General features: G+C 47.0%; 1 protein-coding gene across 3 annotated transcripts in view; it reads left to right on the top strand.

Moving 5' to 3' along the window:
* Lamc2 (laminin, gamma 2) overlaps positions 1 to 22,896 on the top strand; it is a 63,692-nt gene that overhangs the window by 30,028 nt on the left and 10,768 nt on the right. For all 3 annotated transcript variants that reach the window (NM_008485.3, XM_011247927.1, XM_011247926.2), the window contains 13 exons: positions 1,930 to 2,028; positions 4,247 to 4,383; positions 5,554 to 5,676; positions 7,303 to 7,492; positions 10,669 to 10,781; positions 11,688 to 11,906; positions 12,512 to 12,694; positions 14,649 to 14,894; positions 16,549 to 16,694; positions 19,067 to 19,229; positions 19,517 to 19,722; positions 21,564 to 21,643; positions 22,672 to 22,821. In NM_008485.3, the coding sequence (NP_032511.3) occupies positions 1,930 to 2,028; positions 4,247 to 4,383; positions 5,554 to 5,676; positions 7,303 to 7,492; positions 10,669 to 10,781; positions 11,688 to 11,906; positions 12,512 to 12,694; positions 14,649 to 14,894; positions 16,549 to 16,694; positions 19,067 to 19,229; positions 19,517 to 19,722; positions 21,564 to 21,643; positions 22,672 to 22,821 (2,055 nt within the window). The remainder of the gene's footprint in view (positions 1 to 1,929; positions 2,029 to 4,246; positions 4,384 to 5,553; positions 5,677 to 7,302; positions 7,493 to 10,668; positions 10,782 to 11,687; positions 11,907 to 12,511; positions 12,695 to 14,648; positions 14,895 to 16,548; positions 16,695 to 19,066; positions 19,230 to 19,516; positions 19,723 to 21,563; positions 21,644 to 22,671; positions 22,822 to 22,896) is intronic.

Genomic DNA, 22,896 nt, shown 5'->3' with positions numbered 1-22,896 from the left:
TCCCTGACACTCCTATTTACAGTCCTTTGCCCAGACAGGCACATCTTCCTGGCCTTACTGGCACTACCCTAGCCATTGTCTAGACTTTCTTTCTTCTGGGCCTTTGCATAGATTACTCTCTTCTATCCTTCTCTGGCCTTTTAGATCACTTTCTCGTTGTTTTCCTGGTTCCCACACTCTAGCCACAACCCCTGCTTCGAAGGAGCAGTATGTGTTGTGTTCATCCCTTTTCCTACAAAGCTATGAAGCACTCGAGGGAGCACCACGTGTCCCATCATCTCCTCCAGGGCCCCCCCTTATTTCCCCCACTGTGCATATATGAGTCTACTTTTATTTTGGCTCTCACATTTGCTATCAGCATTTGGATTTTCCTCTCACCAGAACTTTGTCTTGTTCATGGCTGGGTTCAGTGCCTGAAGTCGAGGAAGGGAAAGAGGCACCATGGGGGTGTTCCAGCATGGCTGCCATTATACATCACTGCTGTTGCTGTTCCCCACCTTGAAACCCCAAGAATCAGGGATGGTTCCTATTTCTTGTCGAGTCCCTGGTTCTTAGCCCTGAGAATGCATTTGCTGGTTGATTTGGATACACTGTGGAGGAGTGGGAAGACCAAGATTGGAAAGGGATTCAGGATGTGAGCCTGGTTAGATCTAGCATTAACCGGATGGGGACTGTGAAGGAGAAGGAGTCCAACAAGCTTCAGGTTTGGGCAGGATTTAACGGGGTCAGAAGACAGCCACAGGGGAACATCATCCACTCTTTCTCCACTATAAGGTCTTTGAGCAGAGTTTCATTACCAGGGGAGAGCTAGCAGCTTCCGTTTTAGACTGATGAGGTAGATACGTGAGTGTGTGCCAAAAAGAGTGATGGAAACCAGAGGGAGCCCTGAGACAGGGAGGCGGTGTCGGGATCAGATGACTGCTCCGGTGCCTCCAGGAAGAGTCTCACCACCAAGGCAAACAAAAGACAGCAAAATCAGAAATTCCACTCCTAGACATACATGTACGATAGATAAAAATGGATAAAATGCACAAAACCTAGTGTGCTGAAGTTCATGCAAACATTACCCATCATTGCTAAGAACTGGGAACACACCAAATGTCTACCAGCTAATGAATAGATAAGCAAATTATGGTAAATCCATATGGTGGGATTATATTCAGCCATCAGGATGATATATACTCCGTGATATGACATGGGCAGACCTTGAAAACTTATGGTATGTGAAATAAGTCAGTCACAAATGGCCTCATGTGATATGATTTCAATGATAAGAAATATCCAGAGTAGTCAAATCTAATGAGACAGAAAGTACATCAATGTCCACATCTGGCTGGGGGTGGGAGCTGAGAGAGGTTGTGGCTTGGCTCTTTTAGGAGCATTGAAAATGGCTAAGATCTGTTCTTTGTGATAATGGTCATATGATTTCCAAGAACTGATTACAAACCAGTGAACGGTTCACCATACACAGGTGAATTCTATGACATATGAATTATATCTCAGTAGAGCCTTACCAAATGGTAGAGCCTGAACATACTGCAATATCAGGTACACAGGGGATTCCGCCATCCTAAAAGACGTGATTGAGTTAGACTATTTAGAAATAAATTATGTATTTATTTTTAAAAAAAGACTAACGTGCTTAGTTGACCAGACTAAATCGTTTAGTAATGGCCTTGGCCTGCACTTGGCACACTCTGCTCTTTTCGGGTAGGTAGCCCAGGGTTCACTGGCCACTGCCCCACTGGCTTAAATAAACGTGTCGTTAAAGGCGAGAAGAGTTCAGCGTGGATGTGATTGCTGAGAGAAGTCCCCAGAAGAAAGCAGAGGCCGTGGGATGTCGCTCGCTCGGGCAGCTGACTTTTGCGTGTCTGACTGTGAAGTGCTGGAAACCGGCTCCTAACTTTCTTCCTCTTTTTGTTCACTCAGAGATTCCAAGTGTGACTGTGACCCAGCTGGCATCTCTGGACCCTGTGATTCTGGCCGATGTGTCTGCAAACCAGCCGTCACTGGAGAGCGCTGTGATAGGTCTGTGCGAACCGTGCCCCTGAGGACTTGAGGGACAGTGCTCTGGCACTTGGTGTTTAAGAATCAATCCACAGAGAACAATTATGGAAAGTGGGCTCTGAACAAATGTTGAGAGCTTCTTTCTCCCTGTCCTCAAAGGCTGAGCTTAAAAAACAAACAAACAAACAAACAAACAACAAAAAAAACATTCATTGCGGTCCATCCTCTGCCTTGGGTCCCCTCTGTTTGTTTTTCCTGTGACAGAGACAGAGGGCCCCAGAGAGTCCCCTTGGCAGCTGCCTGGGACTCCCAGGTGCTTAGATGCAAGGCTGTGTGCAATAATGAGACCACATGACTAAAGTGGGTCTTGGGAGACGCCTGGCCTAATTAAACACGTTGAGGAAAATCCTCCCTACAGCGACCATGGCAGTCTATGGCCATACATAACCATTGTGTACCGAAAAGGAACCGCCCCAGGAAGGGGATGGTACTTACACGTACACACATGAACTGGGGCAGCACGTCAGAGCCCTTTGGGCCTGAGCCATGTTGGGGCAGGTGGAGCAGTGAGGAGCCATTGGCCCTTAGTTGCTGCCTCAGGACATCCCTTGAGTCCAATCTGTGTTCTGACTAAACTTTCCTCTCCCCCAAGATGGCTGTGAGTGGAGGAGCCATCATGAGGGTGACCTCAGAGCTCAAAGAAAGCAAGCATTTTCCTGGCACCCTGCCAAACACATCTGCCTGGGTGAAGGCGCTGCCCGTGCATTCCGAGCCTGTGGTCTCAGGGTGTTGTTGAGAGTACTTGCTGCTCTTTCAAAGGATCCTATCTGGGATCCCTGCATCCGTGTCCAGTGGCCCACAACTGCCTGAAACTCAGACACACACACACACACACACACACACACACACACACACACACGGTATGCATGTTGAGACAGAGTTTTACTCTGTAACAGAGGCTGGGCCTGGAACTCATTATGTAGCCAGGCTAGCCTTGAAGTCATAGCAATCCTCCTGCCTCATCCTCCCAAATGCTAGGATTATACTACTTCCTACTGGAAAGCCTTATTTATTTATTACTGTTTTAAGACAGGGTTTAGAACTTGCTACAATAGCAGAGGCTGACCTTGAACATCTGATCCTCCTGCCTCTATTTCCCAAGTACTGGGATTACAGACATGGGCCACTAAACCTGTCTTTGGAAGCCTTTTAAATTCTAGAATATGCAACAAAGTAGGCAGCTACATAAAGTAACAGTTGCCATCGCCACAATTAGTGGGCCTCTGCTAACAATATTCTATCCCAGTGACATCAGTGGTCAGTGGGAGTGACCATCGCTGGGTGGCATGCCAATCATCCTTGGTTTTCTTCATCATTGGTCATCCCATGGCTCTGTTCCCTCCTTCATCCTTCCCTCTCCGTGGGTTTGAATCCCGCCTCGGCCCTTTTATCCTCCTCCACCAAGAACGTCAGAAATAATTCCAGTCTCAGCAACTCTCTATCTTCAGGGGGGAATTGAATGAAGGTGTAGACATAAGGTGCCTATGGGGCTGTTCCTGTCTTGTGTGGAGAAAACCGGAGCCTTCTTTCCTGAAGCCTCAGAGCTCAGCCTTGCTTGGCAGTTGTCCAAAGAGAAGCTGCCCGAGGGCTTGGTCTGGGAGCAGGAGTGGAATGCCAGCCTGCAGTTGGCTGCTCTGGGGAGTCTCTAGGTTTCTTTTATCTTTGTTACTGGGTCTTTCCTCTGTGGGCCATGTCTAGGTATGACGAACATGGTGCTGGTAAGTACCCCAAGCTCTTGGGGATTGGGACAGTTGAATAGGTACTGAGGTAAGCGCCTTCTCTTTCTGGTTCCCACTTCCCCTCCATTAAACACTCGCTCCAAGGCAGGTCAGCTCTGCATAATCCTGTCGCATTCCTCCCTACCCTACCTCCCCCTCCATCCAGTCGTCAAAGATGGGTCAGTAGTCAAGTTTCCAGACTACCAAGGTTCTAGTGAAGGCACAGACAGTGGACACGCTCATTTGTTGTGTATATGTTTGGGTGAGGGTGGGGGCTGGGATTGCCCCTCTGGTGGTCTGGAGTGGAGGTCAGAGGTTGTATGTAAACCTTGCCGTTTTCTTCTTTCTAGAAATTAATGGTGCCGAGTGAGAGAGAGAGTAGAAGAGGCTGGGTCAGCCATGGCATTCCCTGTGAAATAAGAAATAACAGTGTTGCCCTGACTTCTATGATTCTGCTGCAGGTGCCGACCAGGCTACTATCATCTGGACCGGGCAAACCCTGAGGGCTGTACCCAGTGTTTCTGCTATGGGCATTCAGCCAGCTGCCACGCCTCTGCCGACTTCAGTGTCCACAAAATCACTTCAACTTTCAGTCAGGGTAAAGTATCTCTACAAAGGGTTTTGCTGGGGTTTTTTTGTTTTGTCTTCTTTTTTTTTTTTAATTTAGCATTGTACAAAGATCTGTGACTTGTGTCTAGGACAGTGGCTTCCCTAGTCATAGGATGGCTTCTCAAGTCATGGTTCTCCACTTCCCAGGTCCTGGGATTACAAAGCTGTCCCATCACATGCAGTTCAATTCTGTGCCAGGGATCGAACCCAGGACCCTGGGTATGCTAGGCAGACACCTTCCTAACTGAGCTACATCTCTAGCCCTCTTGTATTATTCTTTTTAATGTACATTATATTGTCGGGATAAGACAAAACATATATCTTTAAAAAAATTACAGTGGAACAACATATAAATAACTTAAAAATAACTAAAAGGGAGACAAGCTATTAACATCCCTCTACTTCCCACCCATATCTATTTTAAAACCTCAAAGAATCACTCATGTGGAAGAGGGGTTTATGAGAACATCTCAGAATCCACACTCACTAATAACACCCTATCGAATTGAGTTAATATATATCTTTAGCTTGCTTCAGAACACAACAAAAATATTGGAAATTGATATTATTTTTAGCTAGATTGAATTTTTGCCTCACTCCATTAAGGCCCGATCTTGTTTTGTTGAGCACCGTAAAAACCACAAATTATAGGCAGGTGAGAGCAAGCATAGAATCACAGGAGTCCAAAGATAAGAGCCAGATAGAGATAAGACAAAGAAAGGGCCATCAAGAGGGCTGGGGCTAAGTGCACTTGCCACCAAGTCTGAGGACTCGAGTTCTACTCCTAGGATCCTCATAGTGGTAGAAGAGATCTGACTGGGACAAGTTGTCCTCTAACCTTCACACACACACACACACACACACACACACACACACACACTATGGCATGCACACACATATATACACACACATACTGTGGCATGTGCACACACATACACATGAAATATTATATAGATATAGATATATATTTAAAAAGGCAAAGCTGCTGAGGCCAGGGCCTGGTGGATAGGAGTGACTGGGGAATTCTGAAAACTCTAAAAGAAAGCTAAAATGCTGAGCAAACCCCTTTCTACTCCTGGGGCTTTTTGATCAGTGAGCCTTGCCATGCCTAATTCAAGGGACAATGGGATCAGTCTCATAGCAGTGTCTTGTCTTGCAGATGTGGATGGTTGGAAGGCGGTTCAGAGAAACGGGGCACCTGCAAAACTCCACTGGTCACAGCGCCATCGGGACGTGTTTAGTTCTGCCCGAAGATCAGACCCCGTCTATTTCGTGGCCCCTGGTATGTGAGGGGTGATTTCTGCAGAAGCCAATTGGTGGTAGGACTGCAGAGTCAGGAGAGAAAAACTAAGTTGAAAGACGTGATGTGCGACCCGTCCCTGTCACTGGGGCTGCAGCAGCTCCAGTAGACACCCGGAGCTTAGGCCCAGTCTGATAAGGCAATATTCCATGACACTGTAGAGCCATCCAGGCATCCTAGAGCTCAGCTCTGCTGGGATTCCCTCCATACCCACCGATTAGCCAAATGAGCAGTTACTAGATTCCCATCGGAGCATGAAACCAAACTTAATGGGTCAATTAAGAAGCAGACACAAAGCATGTCTTTTTGAAAAGCTAAAACATTTAGTTAATGTGTATGTATGTCTGCACATAGGAATGCACACATGTGTGCAGGGTCCCTCAGAGGCCAGAAGAGGGTGTTGGGTCCCCTGGAGCCGTAGCTATAGGAGGCTGTGAGCCGCACAATATGTGTGCTAGGAAACTGAACTCAGGTCCCCTGGAAAAGCAGGAAGAACTCTTTAACTGCTGATCCATCTCTCCAGCCCCAAAGCACGTGTTAAAACTTTAAAACTGGGCTGGTGAGATGGCTCAGCGGTTAAGAGCGCCGACTGCTCTTCCAAAGGTCCTGAGTTCAAATCCCAGCAACCACATGGTGGCTCACAACCATCCAAAACGAAATCTGATGCCCTCTTCTGGAGTGTCTGAAGACAGGTTACAGTGTTCTTACATATAATAAATAAATAAATAAATAAATATTTTTAAAAACTTTAAAACTATTGTTAGTGATCTGAGTGGCAAAGGTCTGGCTGGAATTTGAATCCTAGTTCATAACCTTAGCTAATGAGCACTTCCCAAGCAAGTGGTTCTTTTTAACATCTCTGAACTTTAGTCCTCTCAACTATTAAATGAGAGAGGGCATGCCAATAGTCAAGAATTATTGTCATCAGACATGGGCAGAGCTGGGGAGATGGCTTAGCCGGTAAAGAATGTGTGGTACAAGCATGACGACCTGCGTTTGAATGCTAAGAACTCACAGGAAAAGCTGGTGATTGTGGCACATGCCTGTAACCCCAGCCCTACAACAGTAGAGACATGAGAATCCCTGGGGCTTGCTAACCAGAGACACTTGCCTAATCAGTGGGTTCCAGGTTCAGTGAGAGACTGTTTAAAAAAAAAAGGTGTCAAGTGATTGAGGAGGACACTCAACATGATATCCAGCCTCCACATGCTTGTTCACATCCCTGCACACACATTCATGCTCATCTGTTACACACGGAAGTACACACACAAATATAATATCTGCTAAGGGTTCGCTAAAATGAAAGACACTTATATATAACGAGTGGCACCCCAGCTGTTTTGCCTTGGATCTTTGTCCATCAGGCTGTCTATAATAGTCATGTCATGAGCTATCTGATAAGTAGAATTATCTTTGGAGCTACTTACACAGCCAAAATATCACACTCACATCCCATGACATGATTGACCCTTCCGTCAGGGTAGCTTGGGATAGAAGGATGGGTGGGTCACACAAGACTCCAGTAGAAACTGACAATATTAATTTAATTTGGTCATGCATTTGTCTTCTCAGCAGTACCACTGATCTTTTCAAAAATCCATTTCACAGCCAAATTCCTCGGTAACCAGCAAGTGAGTTACGGGCAGAGCCTGTCTTTTGACTACCGCGTGGACAGAGGAGGTAGACAGCCGTCTGCCTACGATGTGATCCTGGAAGGTGCTGGTCTACAGATCAGAGCTCCTCTGATGGCTCCAGGCAAGACACTTCCCTGTGGGATCACAAAGACTTACACATTCAGGTAAAAAGAGGCCACAAGCACACCAACCAGCTAGAGCCATGTTGTTTGTTCACACATGCGTCCCATCACACATCCAGCCAGTAGGCTTTTCTGAGCCATGTGGGTTACTAGGCACGGTGTTACATGCAGAAACAGGACACTGTTCCTTCCCTCTGGTAGCTGACAGGTTCACAGGCATGGGGAGAGAATCATGTACAGCCAGTTGGGTGACTGAGATAACAGGGCAGACACAGGTATTCTGAAGACACATAAGAGGTACAGCTGCACTGGTAACAGAGATACTTGTCCCGAGAAGGTGAGGTAAGTGTGGAAGGCAGTCTTGATGGGAAGGAAGAGGGTCAGCAGGCAGAGGAAATGTACTTGGAATCACTAGTAGTTGAATTCCAATGGAACAAGAAGTGGGGTGAGGAGTGTGGGGAGGACTGAGCTCAGAGGAACTGCTGCAGGTGACATTGCAGAGCCGGGATCCATCCGATAGAAAGTGGCTTTGGACTGATGGGTTCAGAGAGGCAGTGGAGGGAAGCTGTGCCCACTCGGTTGGTGCTTTGTACTGTTAGAGGCTAAGAAAGATGGAATAGGATCTTGGTCCTCCAAGAGCTTGTGATCTGGTGAGATCTATAACACACCTAAAAGCAGACACAATACAGTCCAGTAGCTGCCTCGGTTCTGGTAAACGTTTGCTTTGAAATGAGCTTAATTCTGCCTGGAGCTTCATGAAGGCATCAAGTGTGTGGGCTGAGAATGGAAAGATACAGAAGGCTATTCCAGAAAGAAACATTAGAGGAAGACAACCTCTATGTGTGAATATCCGGGAGGATGTTCCCTTGGAACTGATGGTGGATGGTTGTTGTGAACTACCATGTGGGTGCTGGGAACCACAGTATATTTTATTTTATTTTGGTTTTTTTGTTTTTTTGTTTGTTTGTTTGTTTTAGAGACAGGGTTTCTCTGTGTAGCCCTGGATGTCCTGGAACTCACTCTGTAGACCAGAATGACCTCAAACTCAGAAATTCGCCTGCCTCTGCCTCCCAAGTGCTGGGATTAAAGGTGTGTGCCACCACCACCAGTACTGAGCCATCTCCTGAGCCCCATGGATAATATCTTTGTAACTGGAACATAGCATGGATAAGGGAGATGGATAAATAAGATTTATACATCTAGAAAGGACTTACCAGGCTGTATCTTTTGTGTCATGCCAGGTGCTTACATCTTGTCTGTGCTGACCAGATGATGGAAAGCCACTGAGAGGCTGTCACCGGGCATAGTGGCGCATGCCTTCAATCCCAGCACTTGGGAGGTAGAGGCAGGCAGATCTCTGACTTCGAGGCCAGCCTAGTCTACATAATGAGTTCCAGGACAGCCAAGGGGTACATAGTGAGACTTTGTCTCAAGAAAAAAAGAAAAGTGTCATGGGTTGGTGAGATGGTTCAGCTGATAAAAGGACTTGCTGCTCAGATCTGGTAACTCAAGTTTGATTTCTGGAACCTGCAAGAAGGTGAAAAGAGATCATAAAGTTGTCTTCTGGTCTCTGCATGTGTACTGTGACATGAGACACTCTGCCATGCATATATGCACATAATAATGATTTTTTAAAAATTAAATTTATATGTGTGTGTATGTGTCAGGGGGTATGTACATGTGAGTCTAAAAGAGGATGTTGGAACCCCTGAAGTTGGAGTTAAGGCAGTTGTGAGCTACCTGATGTATGTGGTAGGAACTGAACTCTAGTCGTATGCAAGAGTGGTATATACTGAGCCATCATCTCTCCAGCCCAAATTATATACATATATGGTATCACTTGCATGTGGATGTCCTGGAGCTCAGAGATCTGCCTGCTTTTGCCCTCTAAATGCCCAACATAGTTACATACATACATACACACACACACACACACACACACACAAAGAAACCTCCTTTGTGTATGTGTGTGAGTCTGTGTAGGTGTGTGATGTATATGTACATTTGTGTGTGTATGAGTGTGTCTGTGCATACATATCATATACCTATACAGACACACTCACACACACACAAATGTATGCACACTTGTGTGTGTGAGTGAGTGTGCAGTGAAGGAGTGAGGGGGCCAATAGGAGCAGAGAGAGGCAGACTTAGAGCGAGCACCCACATGAACTCAGTGCTTAATTACCTGAGTGCTACTTACTCTGATGACGTGTGCCCCCTTCCTGCCTGGAGTCTCACATCCTCGGCTCAGTGAGCTTATTCTTTGGGGTTCCGCTTACATGCTTTCTTTCTCTGAGCCCCAGGCAAAGTTACAGACATCATGCGTTCGTTCCCACGGTGTTCTGTTTGTGAATTGCCAACGGCCCAAACTGGATTAAATTATTCCAACTCCAACGGCTGAATCTTAATCATCTCTGCCTAGTTTTATTTTCCCCCAATCCCATAATTTCTTGCCCAGGCCAAGGACACAGTCAACTTTGATTTTTTTAAAAGTTTCTTTCACTAATTTATTCATTCATCGCAGTGCTGGGATTAAACATGCAGGGCTGTGTATATGTCTTTACCGCTTGCTGACTTGTATCCCCAGCCCCACAACCACGCTTTGTTTAATCAGCCAGTCAGAGAACGAATTGAAAGGGTCTTTCTTACGGTCAGTATCCCAGGAACAGAAACCTGAAGGCTAGCACAGAGACAACTGGTACAGGCACCACGGGCTTCATTCTGATGGCAGCTTCAGCCCGTGGTGGGCACTTGCCTGGTGTGTGTGAGGCCTGGGTTTGATCCCCTGCACTTACAAAAGGATTCCAGGGAGGGCAAGGGTATGGACAGATGGAAGGAGTCAATGAAACATGCCCAGGTCACAAGTACATCCCTTAAGAACAAAGCTTAGAATAAACAGTAACTTTCCAGGGCCAGAACCTGGGGAGCTGAAATGTGTCAAGTATTGGGTTATGCAATGGCTAAGAGTATTGCATGTGTCTGAGGGCTCGGGACCAGCTTTTGCAGTGATCCCTGGAAATATATACACGGACACACCCTCTACTGCTTCCTGTGGGATTCTCCCTTCCTGTGGAGAGAGAAAACTCCAAGCTTCTGTCTCCTAGAAAACTCGAAGCCAACGCTCAACTGTTCTCACCTTCTCGGACATAACTTGTATCAGGTATCATGTGGCATGACTTGAATTTGTAAACATTGGAAAATGTTCAATTATGCAGACTGAATGAACATCCAAGCAGTCACTGGAGTCCCCAGCTGAGTTATTTCGAATATCGAAGGTTACTGCGGAACCTCACAGCCCTCCTGATCCGAGCTACGTACGGAGAATATAGTAAGTGACCAGGAAAGAGCAAAAGACCCCATCCCTGGTTTTAGCTTCATCTGTTTTGGAGTTCTACGGGTGACAGCAGACCCTGGTCAGGAAGATAAACTAACCTGATGGTTTTCTCTCAGAAATCCCGAGTCTGTGTTTTATATTCTTTTTTCCTACCAGGAATGTTTCTCTAGCAAGAGATCAGCTAGATCTCTTTGTATCAGCTAGATACTTCTTTGCTAAGAGTCCCTTCTTCAGTTCGGTTATGTGGAGGGGACAGTCCACAGCTAATGGGCATCTGCTCTGTTAATTCCCATCTTTGGACTTCCTGTGTTGGGCCTTCTAATCCTACCTACAATTATTTAAAGGGGAGGGTGCTTCACACTTCTAAACACTGACCAAAGAAGTGTGGCTGGCCTTCCATGTCCATGTCCCCAGTGCCACAGATACAGAGGGAGCAGGGAGGGTGGCAGCCAGCAGTTTGCTAAACTGTTACCATTTCCCAGGTACGTCATGCCAGGTAGTGTCTTGTGTAATTCTCACAACAAACCAGAGGGCTAGACAATACTCTACATCTCTCCTGTAAACTGAGAACACGAAGTCTGCAGAGATCAAGGAATTTGCCCAATCCACACAGCTAATACGGGTTCAGCCACAATTTAGACCTTAATTTCCCCCGTTCCAGAGTACTGACACCGAGTGCTATAGCTGTCCATGTACCACGATGTGTGGTCAGCACCCGGGCATAGAAAATAAAGTCCTGGGTGCTCTAGAACTGGTAATGGTAAACCAGCTGGCCTTGAGTTGGCAAAGATTCTCCTGCCTCTGCTTCCCCATGTCCTGGGACTACAGGCCTGAAGAAGCCGCCACTCTCTATTGTGGTTTTTAGACCTTGCCTCTTCCAATGTCTTCTTTCTATTGCAGGTACAGGGTACATTGATAACGTGACCCTGGTTTCAGCCCGCCCTGTCTCTGGAGCCCCAGCCCCTTGGGTTGAACGTTGTGTATGCCCTGCTGGGTACAAGGGACAATTCTGCCAGGAATGTGCTTCTGGTTACAAAAGAGATTCGGCAAGATTGGGGCCTTTTGGCGCCTGTGTTCCCTGTAACTGCCAAGGGGGAGGGGCCTGTGATCCAGACACGGGTGAGTGAAGTGACACCTGGACCAGTTGTCCCCAGGTAGAGGCGGAGGAGTGGGGCTCCCGGAGAAGCAAGGGCTGAGGAGGAAATATCATACCTGAATTCGCTTAGGGGATGGAGAAAGAATGGGGAGCGTGGGACCAAGGTCGAGGGAGCCAGACGTGGTGACAGTACACTTGACCTCTTTTCATTATGGAAATGACATAGGATTGTAAGTGAAAGGTGCCAGGTTACAGGAAATGACTTGTCATGCTCCGTACAAGGTGGGGGGATTGGTGTTGGGTTGCAGGAATTGTGTGGGGAGATCAAAGGCAATGCAGGCTCTAAATGAAGGTGGTGACCAAACGGTGTGACCATGAAGGATAGGGGAACAGTGCTATTCTACGGCCAGTGAGGATGTGTGTGTCTAACTGAATGTGACGCGTAAGGCTGAGATCCAAGGTGGTGGCCGTGTTTCTGTCTGGTTCAAGGGTGAGGATGAATGTCTGTCAGCGTTCAGATGCTGAGGGAGGCTCTGGGAAGGCTGGGGCCTCTGTAGACTGATCCCCACATTCCATCTACACTGACAGAACTATGTATCAGCAGTCATTTCTTTCTTCTACACTCCAGGAGATTGCTACTCGGGGGACGAGAATCCTGACATTGAGTGTGCTGACTGTCCCATCGGTTTCTACAATGACCCACATGACCCCCGCAGCTGCAAGCCATGTCCCTGTCACAATGGGTTCAGCTGTTCAGTGATGCCTGAGACAGAGGAGGTGGTGTGTAACAACTGTCCCCCTGGGGTCACAGGTAGGGCCAACACCCTGCTCTTCCCTTAGCTTCTTGTCCTGATGCTGTGCACATGTGCAAATAGCTCCCATTCAGGAGAATTTCTGGGGAGTTATAGTTGCTTCAGGTTAATATAAATGTGCACATTCTAGAGATAGGTGTATGTGGTGTCTGAGCTATGACTGGGGTTGACCAGGGGCTGGTGCGGTTATGGAGGAAAAAGCATAGTGCTGGCTTGTTGACAGTCGTGTGCATTTCTTTAGGGAATGAAAGCTTCAGACCAAGTACATGGTCAAAGTTCCCCCTGTCCCTCCAGGAGCTGCTGTAGCCCACGCTGGCCTTGAACTTAGTATGTGAGAATGACCTTAAATGCCTTTTGAAGAAAAATATTTATTTGTTTTTAATTATGTGTATGGGGGTGGTCTGTGCACATGTGTGCAGGTGCCCACGAGGTTAACAGAGGTCATAGGATGCCCTGAAGCTAGTCATAAGTAGTTGTGACAATCTCATGTGGATGCTAGGAACCAAAGTTAGGTCCTCTATGAGAGCCGAAAGTGCTGTTAACCACTGAGCCACTCTCCAGCCCTGACTTTGAGCTCTTGATCTCTTGCCTCTACCTCCCAAATGCTGGGAGTATAGGTGCTTGCCACTGTATCTGCTTTTGGGCAATCCTGGGAGATCAAACCCAGAGTTTTGTGCATGCTGGGCCAGTAATCTACCCTCAGAGAACATTCCTAGATCTAGTTATGTTCAAGTAACCTAGGGTAAGAAGGAAAACAGGACCATCTAGTGATTGCCATATGCAGGGATCCATCCCATAATCAGCTTCCAAACACTGACACCATTGTACACACTAGCAAAATTTTGCTGAAAGGACCCAGATATAGCTCTCTCTTGTGAGACTATGCCGGCTATTGGATGGGTCACACGGCCTCCAATGCAGGAGCTAGATATATTACCCAAGGAGCTAAAGGGAACTGCAACCCTATAGGTGGAACAACATTATGAACTAACCAGTACCCCGGAGCTCTTGTCTCTAGCTGCATATGCATCAAAAGATGGCCTAGTCGGCCATCACTGCAAAGAGAGGCCCATTGGACTTGCCAACTTTAGATGCCCCAGTACAGGGGAATGCCAGGGCCAAAAAGGGGGAGTGGGTGGGTAGGGGATTGGGGGGGGTGGATATGGGGGACCTTTGGGATAGCATTGAAAATGTAAATGAGGAAAATACCTAATAAAAAAAATTAAAAAAAAAAGAAGGAAAACAGTTATGTCTTCAATCTAAAAAAACTAAGCACTCTGCAGCAGCCTTGGTGTCATTGAAATGCCACTACCTCTGTATTTCTGCCGGCTTCTACCCACAAGCTAATTAAGCCTCTTTGTGGCACTTAATGAAGTCAACCTGTGGTGACCATGACCATAAAGTGGCAGTCTCTACCCCTGCCATGTTCATCTGTTCCTTAGGGTACTGTCCCAGGAGCCTGGGATTGATGCAAGTTTTAGTTAGGGTTTCATTGCTGTGAAGAGACACCATGACCACAGCAACTCTTATAAAGGAAAACATTTAATTGGAGCTGGCTTACAGTTTCAGAGGTTTAGTCCATTATCATCAAGACAGAAAGCACGGCAGCATCCAGGCAGACATGGTGCTGGAGAGGTAGCTGAGAGTCCTACATCTGGATCTGTAGGCTGCAGGAAGAGACAGTGACACATTGAGCTTGGTTTGAGCATCTGAAACCTCAAAGCCCACCCACAGTGACACACTTCCTCCAACAAAGCCACACCCACTCCAACAAGGCCACACCTCCTAATATCACCACTCCCCATGAGCCTATGGGTTATTTTCATTCAAACTTCCACTGTGCATCTATCTGCCTGCTTCTTCTACCAAGTGCCTTAGGCCTCTTTCTGGTCCTGCTGCCCGTGGGGAACGATCTGGTGTGGGCTGACCCCATGTTCCTTTCTTCCTTCCCAGGTGCCCGCTGTGAGCTCTGTGCTGATGGCTTCTTTGGGGATCCCTTTGGGGAACGTGGCCCAGTGAGGCCTTGTCAACGCTGCCAATGCAACAACAACGTGGACCCCAATGCCTCTGGGAACTGTGACCAGTTGACAGGCAGATGCTTGAAATGTATCTACAACACGGCCGGTGTCTACTGTGACCAGTGCAAAGCAGGTTACTTTGGAGACCCATTGGCTCCCAACCCAGCAGACAAGTGTCGAGGTAGTACTATACCCTTAGACAAATTATGCACCCCTATCTTTTCATCTCTGTATATGTATGTGTGTGCATGCGTGTGTGTGTGTGTACACATGCACATATGTAAGGACATATGAGCTTGCTTTAATCTATACATGGAAGCAAAGGCAAGGACGGCTAATATCACGAGGCAACTAGTTCCATGACCAGACCGGCTCCTGAACAATCTGCACTATTCATTCGCATGTCACATAAGACCAGCCTCCCCTGCACCAGCTTCTGAAAGCAGCATTAGAAACTCTCAAATGGTTAAACCTGGGTGGGAAAAGTAAAAAAAAAAAAAAAAAAAAAAAAAGTCAGGTTTACATTCCTGAGTGAAAGAGCAGATAAGTGGGGGCACATCCTGCCCAACCCCAAGGCAGGTAGGCAGAAAGGAAGCTGCCAGACCTGTCACCAGAGAGCAATAAATGACTCACCACTGAGCCGGAACAAACCCAGGAGGGGAGGAGTCTGGTTGTAAAGCCGTTGAAGAGACCCTCTCAGGATGTCAGTGTGATTACGAAGGTAACCACAGAAGGTTCTCCCGAGGAGATTCGGCTTCAAAGAGGCTTTCGTAGGGGGGCTGCTAAGGGCTCAGATCAGAGCCCAAGTGTGCAGGTGTGTCCCCTCAGCTCAGCCTGAGAGTGCAGGGCTACCGTCAGCCCCTAAACAGGGACACACTGAGGCCCCAGATGACTCTGGTGTGTGGCTGCTATCAGGTCCTGACACCAGAATGTCTACCTAGAGATGCTTCGAGGTCCCCTGTGACCAGGTGGGGTGGTTCATGCCTGCAATCCCAGCACTCCTGAGGCTAAGGCAGGATAATCCTGAGTTAGAGGCTAGCCTGAGCAACTGAGCGAAACCTTTTTTTTTTTATTAAAGTAAACAAACACATAGTACATAAATGAAAACTCTTTCGTTGTTTAGATTTCATTAAAATTAGACAAGGTCCTTTACTCTGCTATGAGCAGCTGCCGTTGCCTGCAGTTGGCGCCTCAGGACTAAAGTAGCGGTGCTGACTAAGTCTTAGCTCCTGCGGAGTTCATACACTAAAAAGGAGAGGCGTGGGAACTATGTGCAGGTAACGGCAGAGTACTCAGCTCCGAGAGCAGCGTGGCATCTCTCCCACTGGTACATCCTTGTCTCCGGAACAGAACCTGGCACACAGGAGGGCCACTGCCTCCTCTCCTTACCTTCCCTGCAGTGGGAAGAAAGGAACCCTGGCTCTTCTGAGTTCTCATGGCAGCTTCCTTTCATTTGGTCTAGGATCTGAGCAAACCCTCTGAGCTTACATTCCTCAGCTAGAAAACAGAAGACGCTGTTTACAGCTGGCTTAAAATAGGCCGAAAAAAAAAATGCACCTTATAAGCAAAATCAGGGTGCCAGCAAAGTACCCAGTAGGCTTTTGGCATGATGAGAGGAGAAAGATGATAAGTTTCCTGGCACCTCTGCATTCGAGCGCACACACATGGATCACGCTTGTGAGGTTCCCTGAGCTGGCTTCAATAAGAATGTGCTCAAGGCTACAGCCAAGGGATGATGGATCTGACACAGCCTCAGGGTTCTCTTCCCTAGCTGTACCTCCCATTCTGGGTCAAGTTGGGTGGGAATACACCATTTATCTGCCTCTTATCTCTAGCTTGCAACTGCAGCCCCATGGGCTCGGAGCCTGGAGAGTGTCGAGGTGATGGCAGCTGTGTTTGCAAGCCAGGCTTTGGCGGCCTCAACTGTGATCACGCAGCCCTAACCAGTTGTCCTGCTTGCTACAATCAAGTGAAGATTCAGGTATGCCACCTTCTCCAGCCCCCAGCCGCAGGCAATCAGACTCTGAGTGGTTCCGTGCCCTGGTTCTGTCACAGGTCTGGAACCTCCATATATCCTGGGGATATGCCTGGGGATGGGTATTGACATAGATTTAGATATGGAGATATAGATAGATAAATATATGTGTGTATGTGTGTGTATGTATATATATGTGTGTGTGTCTCTGTGTGTATATATATGTATATATATATATATATATGTGTGTATATATATATATATGTATATATGTGTGTATATATATATATATATGGAGAGAGAGAGAGAGAGAGAGAGAGAGAGAGAGAGAGAGATGATAGTTCAGTGGATAGAAGCAATCCTGAAAACCCTGAGTTCAATTCCCAGACCCCATGTAAAGGCGGTAGGAGTGAACCACCCCCCTGATGTCCTCTGACATCCACGAGTATACCCTGCCACATGTATACATGCACACACATATGCGCATCTACACACGTACATGCATGTGCACCCACACACGCACATACACAATAAAAACTTTAACGTATACTAAAATAGTGTGTATAATAATTTTGTGATAAGTTTACCTTCTCCTCTACACCATTTTTAGCATCCTCTGGAAGATCCAGTCTCACTTAGACTCGTGACAGCTTAGTGAATCTGGGGGTGAGGGGGAGCATTCCAGATTCAATTTTTAAGGGTTAATGTCTGAAAGTACTTGTGATCTTTCTAAGTGTCCTGGCCCATGGAACTGGGAATGTAGCTCATGACCCCCAGAGTCTGAATCCAGTCCTCTTTCATTTGTCCTGGTTAGTTTTGTTTTTGTTTTTGTTTTTGTTGTCAACTTGACACAAACTAGAGTCATTCGGAATGCAGACCCTCACCTGAGAAAATGCCTTCACCGGACTGAACTGTAGGCAAATCTGTAGGACATTTTCTTAATTAATGACCAGTGTGGGAGGGCTCAGCCCACTGTGGGTAAACCCCTGAGCAGGCAGTCCTGAGCTGTGTAGACAGCAGACTGTGCAAGCAGGCTGGCACAGAGAGCAAGCTGGTAACCGTGTTCTTCCATGCCATCTGCTTCAGTTCCAGCCTGGAGTGCCTGCTCTTATGTCCCTTATTATTATGGGCTGTAAGTGGTTAGTTGAAATAAATGCTTTTCTCTCCGAGTTGCTTTTGGTCATGGTGTTCACCACAGCAACGGAGAACAAATTAAGACAGGGCTACCATGCACTGCTTCCCAGCTGGGTCCCCTCCCACCATTACTTACACATAAGATGTCTTTATATACCAAGTTCCAGAGCTGATGGTGGTGACTCGGGTGTCACCCCAGAATGCAGGTGCCTGAGACTGTTGCCCAGAGTTCCAACTAGTAAGCCCCAGATCAGCCTGGGCTACAGAGTGAGACCTTGTCTCAGAAAATGAAATGGTAAAACTAAACTTTAAACTTAAGAGATGAGTGTACTTGATGTTCTTAATTACTAATCATTCTTTTCTAGGTGGGACAATAAGGGGAAATTGAAGTCCATATGTAGGACACTCTCAATCTGGTTTTTAATTATTTTTTTAAATGTATGTGGGTGTCTTGCTGGCACATATGTCTGTGCACTTCGTGTGTGCCTGGTGCCCACAGAGATCCAAAGGAGGCACCAGGTCCTTTAGACCTGGAGTTAGAGATGGTTGTGAGCCACTGTGTGGGTCTGGGAACTGAACCTGGGTCCTCTTTAGGAACAATGAGTGCTCTGAACCACTGAGCCATCTCCTCAGACCCTCAATCTTTTTTTTTTTCCCCTAACCTACTTAATAGCCTTTGGAAGGTTAGTTTGAGACAGGGCCTCATGTAGCTCACACTGCCCTCACATGCACCATAGAACCTGAGGCTGACTTTGAACCCATGATCCTCTTGCCTCTGCCCCTCCCGCCCCCCAATGCCAAAATTACAGGTGTTTGCCATCACACATCTTGCTAAATATCATATATTTTATTTTCATTTTATGTAGTGTTAAGAACTGAACCTTGTGTCTGCTGGGCAAGCACTTTAACACTGGGCTAGATCTCTAGTCCCCCAGTAGCCTTTCTAGAAATGTCTAGATGCCAGGCTCTGTTTTTAGCACTTACAAATAGCAACTCCTTCAGCACAAAGAATAGCCATGTGAACAGTATGTTTTTATTGCCACTGTTTAAGATTAGAAGATGATTTGCCAAGGTCATTGGTTAGAGCAGAGGGCCAGAATCCTCACTCAGCCAGTCTAGCTCAAGAGTCTAGATTTGAACCACTGCAATGAACCAAGCATGTCAAGCTATTGACCCTTCCACCTGCTGCAGCCCTGGAGCTGAACTGTGTGGTCTTCCCCCCCCCCCTTCCTGTGTGCTTTCAGATGGACCAGTTTACCCAGCAGCTCCAGAGCCTGGAGGCCCTGGTTTCAAAGGCTCAGGGTGGTGGTGGTGGTGGTACAGTCCCCAGTGGGGAGCTGGAAGGCAGGATGCAGCAGGCTGAGCAGGCCCTTCGAGACATTCTAAGAGAAGCTCAGATTTCAGAAGGTGAGGAGGCCAACTGCTTATCAGCTAGGAGATTCATGCCCTAGAAAGACCTGTGATTCTGGGTCATAGACTCTTTATGGCTGTCATCCCTGTGGTCTCTGCAGCCAGCACTTGCCTGGGTGGAGGTGTTGTCTATGATATTCTCCTGGAACCTGAATGACAGGGTGAAAAACTGTCACAAATATTTGTCACCGACGTTTTTCTCATTTAATCTCTAAGTCAAGTCTTCAGCTTTGCGGGTTAACACGGTCATTCTGCATCAGTCTGGTTTTTCTCCTCGTGTGCAGGGGCAATGAGAGCCCTTGGCTTCCGGCTGGCCAAGGCAAGGAGCCAAGAGAACGACTACAAGACCCGCCTGGATGACCTCAAGATGACTGCAGAAAGGATCCGGGCCCTGGGCAGTCAGCATCAGAACAGAGTTCAGGATACGAGCAGACTCATCTCTCAGATGCGCCTGAGTCTGGCAGGAAGCGAAGCTTCCCTGCAAAACACTGTATGTTTGCCTGGTTAGCGTGTCCACTTACTGTGGCCATGTTGGATCTCACTACTGCCCCACAGGTCTCACTGGCAGACTCTGTGTCCCTGGATTTCTTGATCTACCTGGCAGGTAGCTGGGCTTTTCTTCTTTGTCACAGGCCTGTCTATGCCTTGTGTCCTTGGCCACCTGCAGTTTCCCGTGGAACTGCATTATACATCCCTCTGTAGTTGATTTCTCTCTAGCCACCCTTTCACAATAGACAGAATCCTGCCTTCCCTCTTTTCTGTAGAATTTAACTTAGTTTATATTTGTGTTCTCAGCCCCTAGTATAGTATGTGGCTGTTATATTTGTCTGCTGCATAAGGAAAAAAAAAAAGACAAATGAATTAATGAATGAATAAAATGGAAGAAAGGAAGGGGTCTGATGGAAACTGAAGGACATGGGACTGAAAGTGAGAGAGTGAGCTTGTGTCCATTACACACACCTTGAGTAGTTCAAGGTGCAACAGGAGAGGGAAACATGATTGAGCCCCTTGAATTTATGAGTTTGAAGGCTACAGAGTAGCCAGGCCTAGTGGCAAGAACGCCTATGATCCCAACACTCTGGAGGCCCAGGCGGGAACACAGCAAGTTCAAGCTCAGTCTCCTCTATACAGTGAGCTCCTGACTCAAAACAACCCAAACAAACAGCAAGGGTAATAGGGAGAATAATAAGTAGAGAGGAATAGAGGAATTGGGCTGAGTTTGGTGACGGCAGGCGGACCACTCAGAGGCCAGCCTAGGATATAAGAAACCCTGATTCAAAAACAAGAGCAATGAATTAAACTAAAAAGGAAATCAAAAGATAATCAGCTAGTAGTAAAGAAATCACATTAAAAGTGTTTTGGGGGGCTGGCAAGATGGCTCAGTGGTTAAGAGTGCCTATTGCTCTTCCAAAGGTCCCGAGTTCAAATCCCAGCAACCACATGGTGGCTCACAACCATCCGTAACGAAACGTGGTGCCCTCTTCTGGAGTATCTGAGGACAGCTACAGTGTACTTACATACAATAAAGAAAGAAAGAAATCTTTTAAAGAAAATTGTTTTTGATTCCCCATTTAAAAAGTGTTTATTGTAAAAAAAAATTTTTTTTAATCTCCCATGATCCAGTTACCATTATTACTATTGTTAAAACTTGCTACATCAGTCTGGGGAAAGGGCTCAGTGAGTATATCGCTTACAAGTCAGCTGTGATGGTGCATGCCCACAGCCCCAGTGCTGTAAATGGGGACAGAGTCAGGAGGGCCCCAGGGAATCACTGGCCAGCCCTCCAGCCCAAATGGCAAGTTCCAAGTATCTCAAAAAATAAGGTAAAGAGTAAAAAAGAAAGGCATCCAAGATGTATATACAGACAAATATGCATGCACACACAACACACCCTTGAGCACACACACATACATGCATGTGCACCCTCGAGTACACACACACACCCTCAAGCACACACACACTCTTGAGCACATACACATATACCTTGAGAGATATATAGTGTATTTTTTGAGGCTAACCTCAATATCACCATCTTCCTGCATCTGCCTCCAAAGTATTACAAGTGTGCACCACCAAGTCAGAGAAAAAATAGAAAGAGATATAGATATAGATGTAGATATACTTTTAGATTCATCCATTTTACAAAGACTTCTCTTGAAATTGGATACCTACTTTGTTCTTGCTAGAGCATGCTTTTTCTGGGTGACGAGGGACCTGTATTACGCCAGGCAGCGTCTGGACTTTTGTGGTGGCTAGTGAGAATCCTTCTGGCACTTCTGTTTAGGCTCCAGAACCAAATGCAAATATTAACCTACTCCCTTTGTTCCCTAGAATATCCATTCTTCTGAGCACTACGTGGGGCCGAATGGATTTAAAAGTCTGGCTCAGGAGGCTACAAGATTGGCAGACAGGTAAACAGCAGCAGAGTTTGATACCCCTGCTCCAGATAAGACTCAGGAGCATTCAGGACTTGCCCCCCTGCAGGCCCCTCTGCAGCCCTCCCCTGCCTTGAAGCCTCTTTGAACCACTTAGCTTTCAGGGAATGGCAGGGACAGAGCGTCCATAGGGCTGTTTGGCAGGACCTGGTGAAAGTGTTCCCTTCCAGCTTTCTCTCTGACTCACAGACGGCTTTAAACGGCTGCGTTAGATGGGAGTCTTCTGGCCTCGTGAAGTGAATCAGCCTCTGGAAACGGGTGTCTGCAGCTTTCAGGGACTCCACAACTCCCACACCAGGCCTGAGAACAAGTAGCAACAAGTTGTTTGCTTGCTTATGGGGGCCAGAGTGTACAAAAGGACCTTCCCCCTGGAAACCGGCTCTGCAGGACCTCACAGATGACAGGCAGCTAGCTCCCTTGGTCCTGACTCCTCACTATAAATCCTACCACATTCAAAAGCTTTGGCTGGCAGGGTGGCAGGCTCTGCTAATCTTGGGTGGAATCCAGTCTGCAGAGGGGCTGCCTCCTGAGGCCCTGGCTTTTGTTATCTTAAAGCTACTTCCTAGAACCAGGAGATCAGAAGGCTACAGGAGATTTTTTTGCTGACAGATTTTTGCCTCCATAGTTGCAGACCCACTCTAAAGCTGTATCCAGGGTAAGGAGTAAGGAGGTGGAGTCTAGATGTGTAAGACCTCTGGGGTTCTGCTTGCGGGAAAACAGCTTATAAGCAAAATAGTCTGTCACTCTGAACTGACCACCACCTACCCTCCCCATACCTTCTCTGAGAATGGCTTAAATGGAAATGACCCCAGAAGGGTAGCCCTGTGAGGCTGAGAGCATCTGCTTCTCGGTTGTTCCTCCAACCCCATGCTTTCAAGTCAGTTCTGCCTGGCTTTCACAAGTCAAACTGCATCCTTTATTCTTTCCCGCAAGAAAGATTTATGTTCCTAACCTGTGCTGATCTTTCTACGAAAACCCTAATTCTTTATCTTTAATGTCTTCAGCCACGCTGAGTCAGCTAACGCAATGAAGCAACTAGCAAGGGAAACTGAGGACTACTCCAAACAAGCACTTTCATTGGCCCGCAAGGCTCTGAGTGGAGGAGGCGGAAGTGGCGTCTTGGACAGCTCCGTGGTACAAGGTCTTATGGGAAAGTACGTTCAACCTGTCCTCATCTGGGGAGCCATAAAAGCTGACAGCTCCCAGTATATAATGCAAACCACACTTGA

Source organism: Mus musculus, chromosome 1 (assembly GCF_000001635.26).
Source record: "Mus musculus strain C57BL/6J chromosome 1, GRCm38.p6 C57BL/6J".
NCBI lineage: Eukaryota > Metazoa > Chordata > Mammalia > Rodentia > Muridae > Mus > Mus musculus.
This window is presented reverse-complemented; position numbering and strand designations above follow the sequence as displayed.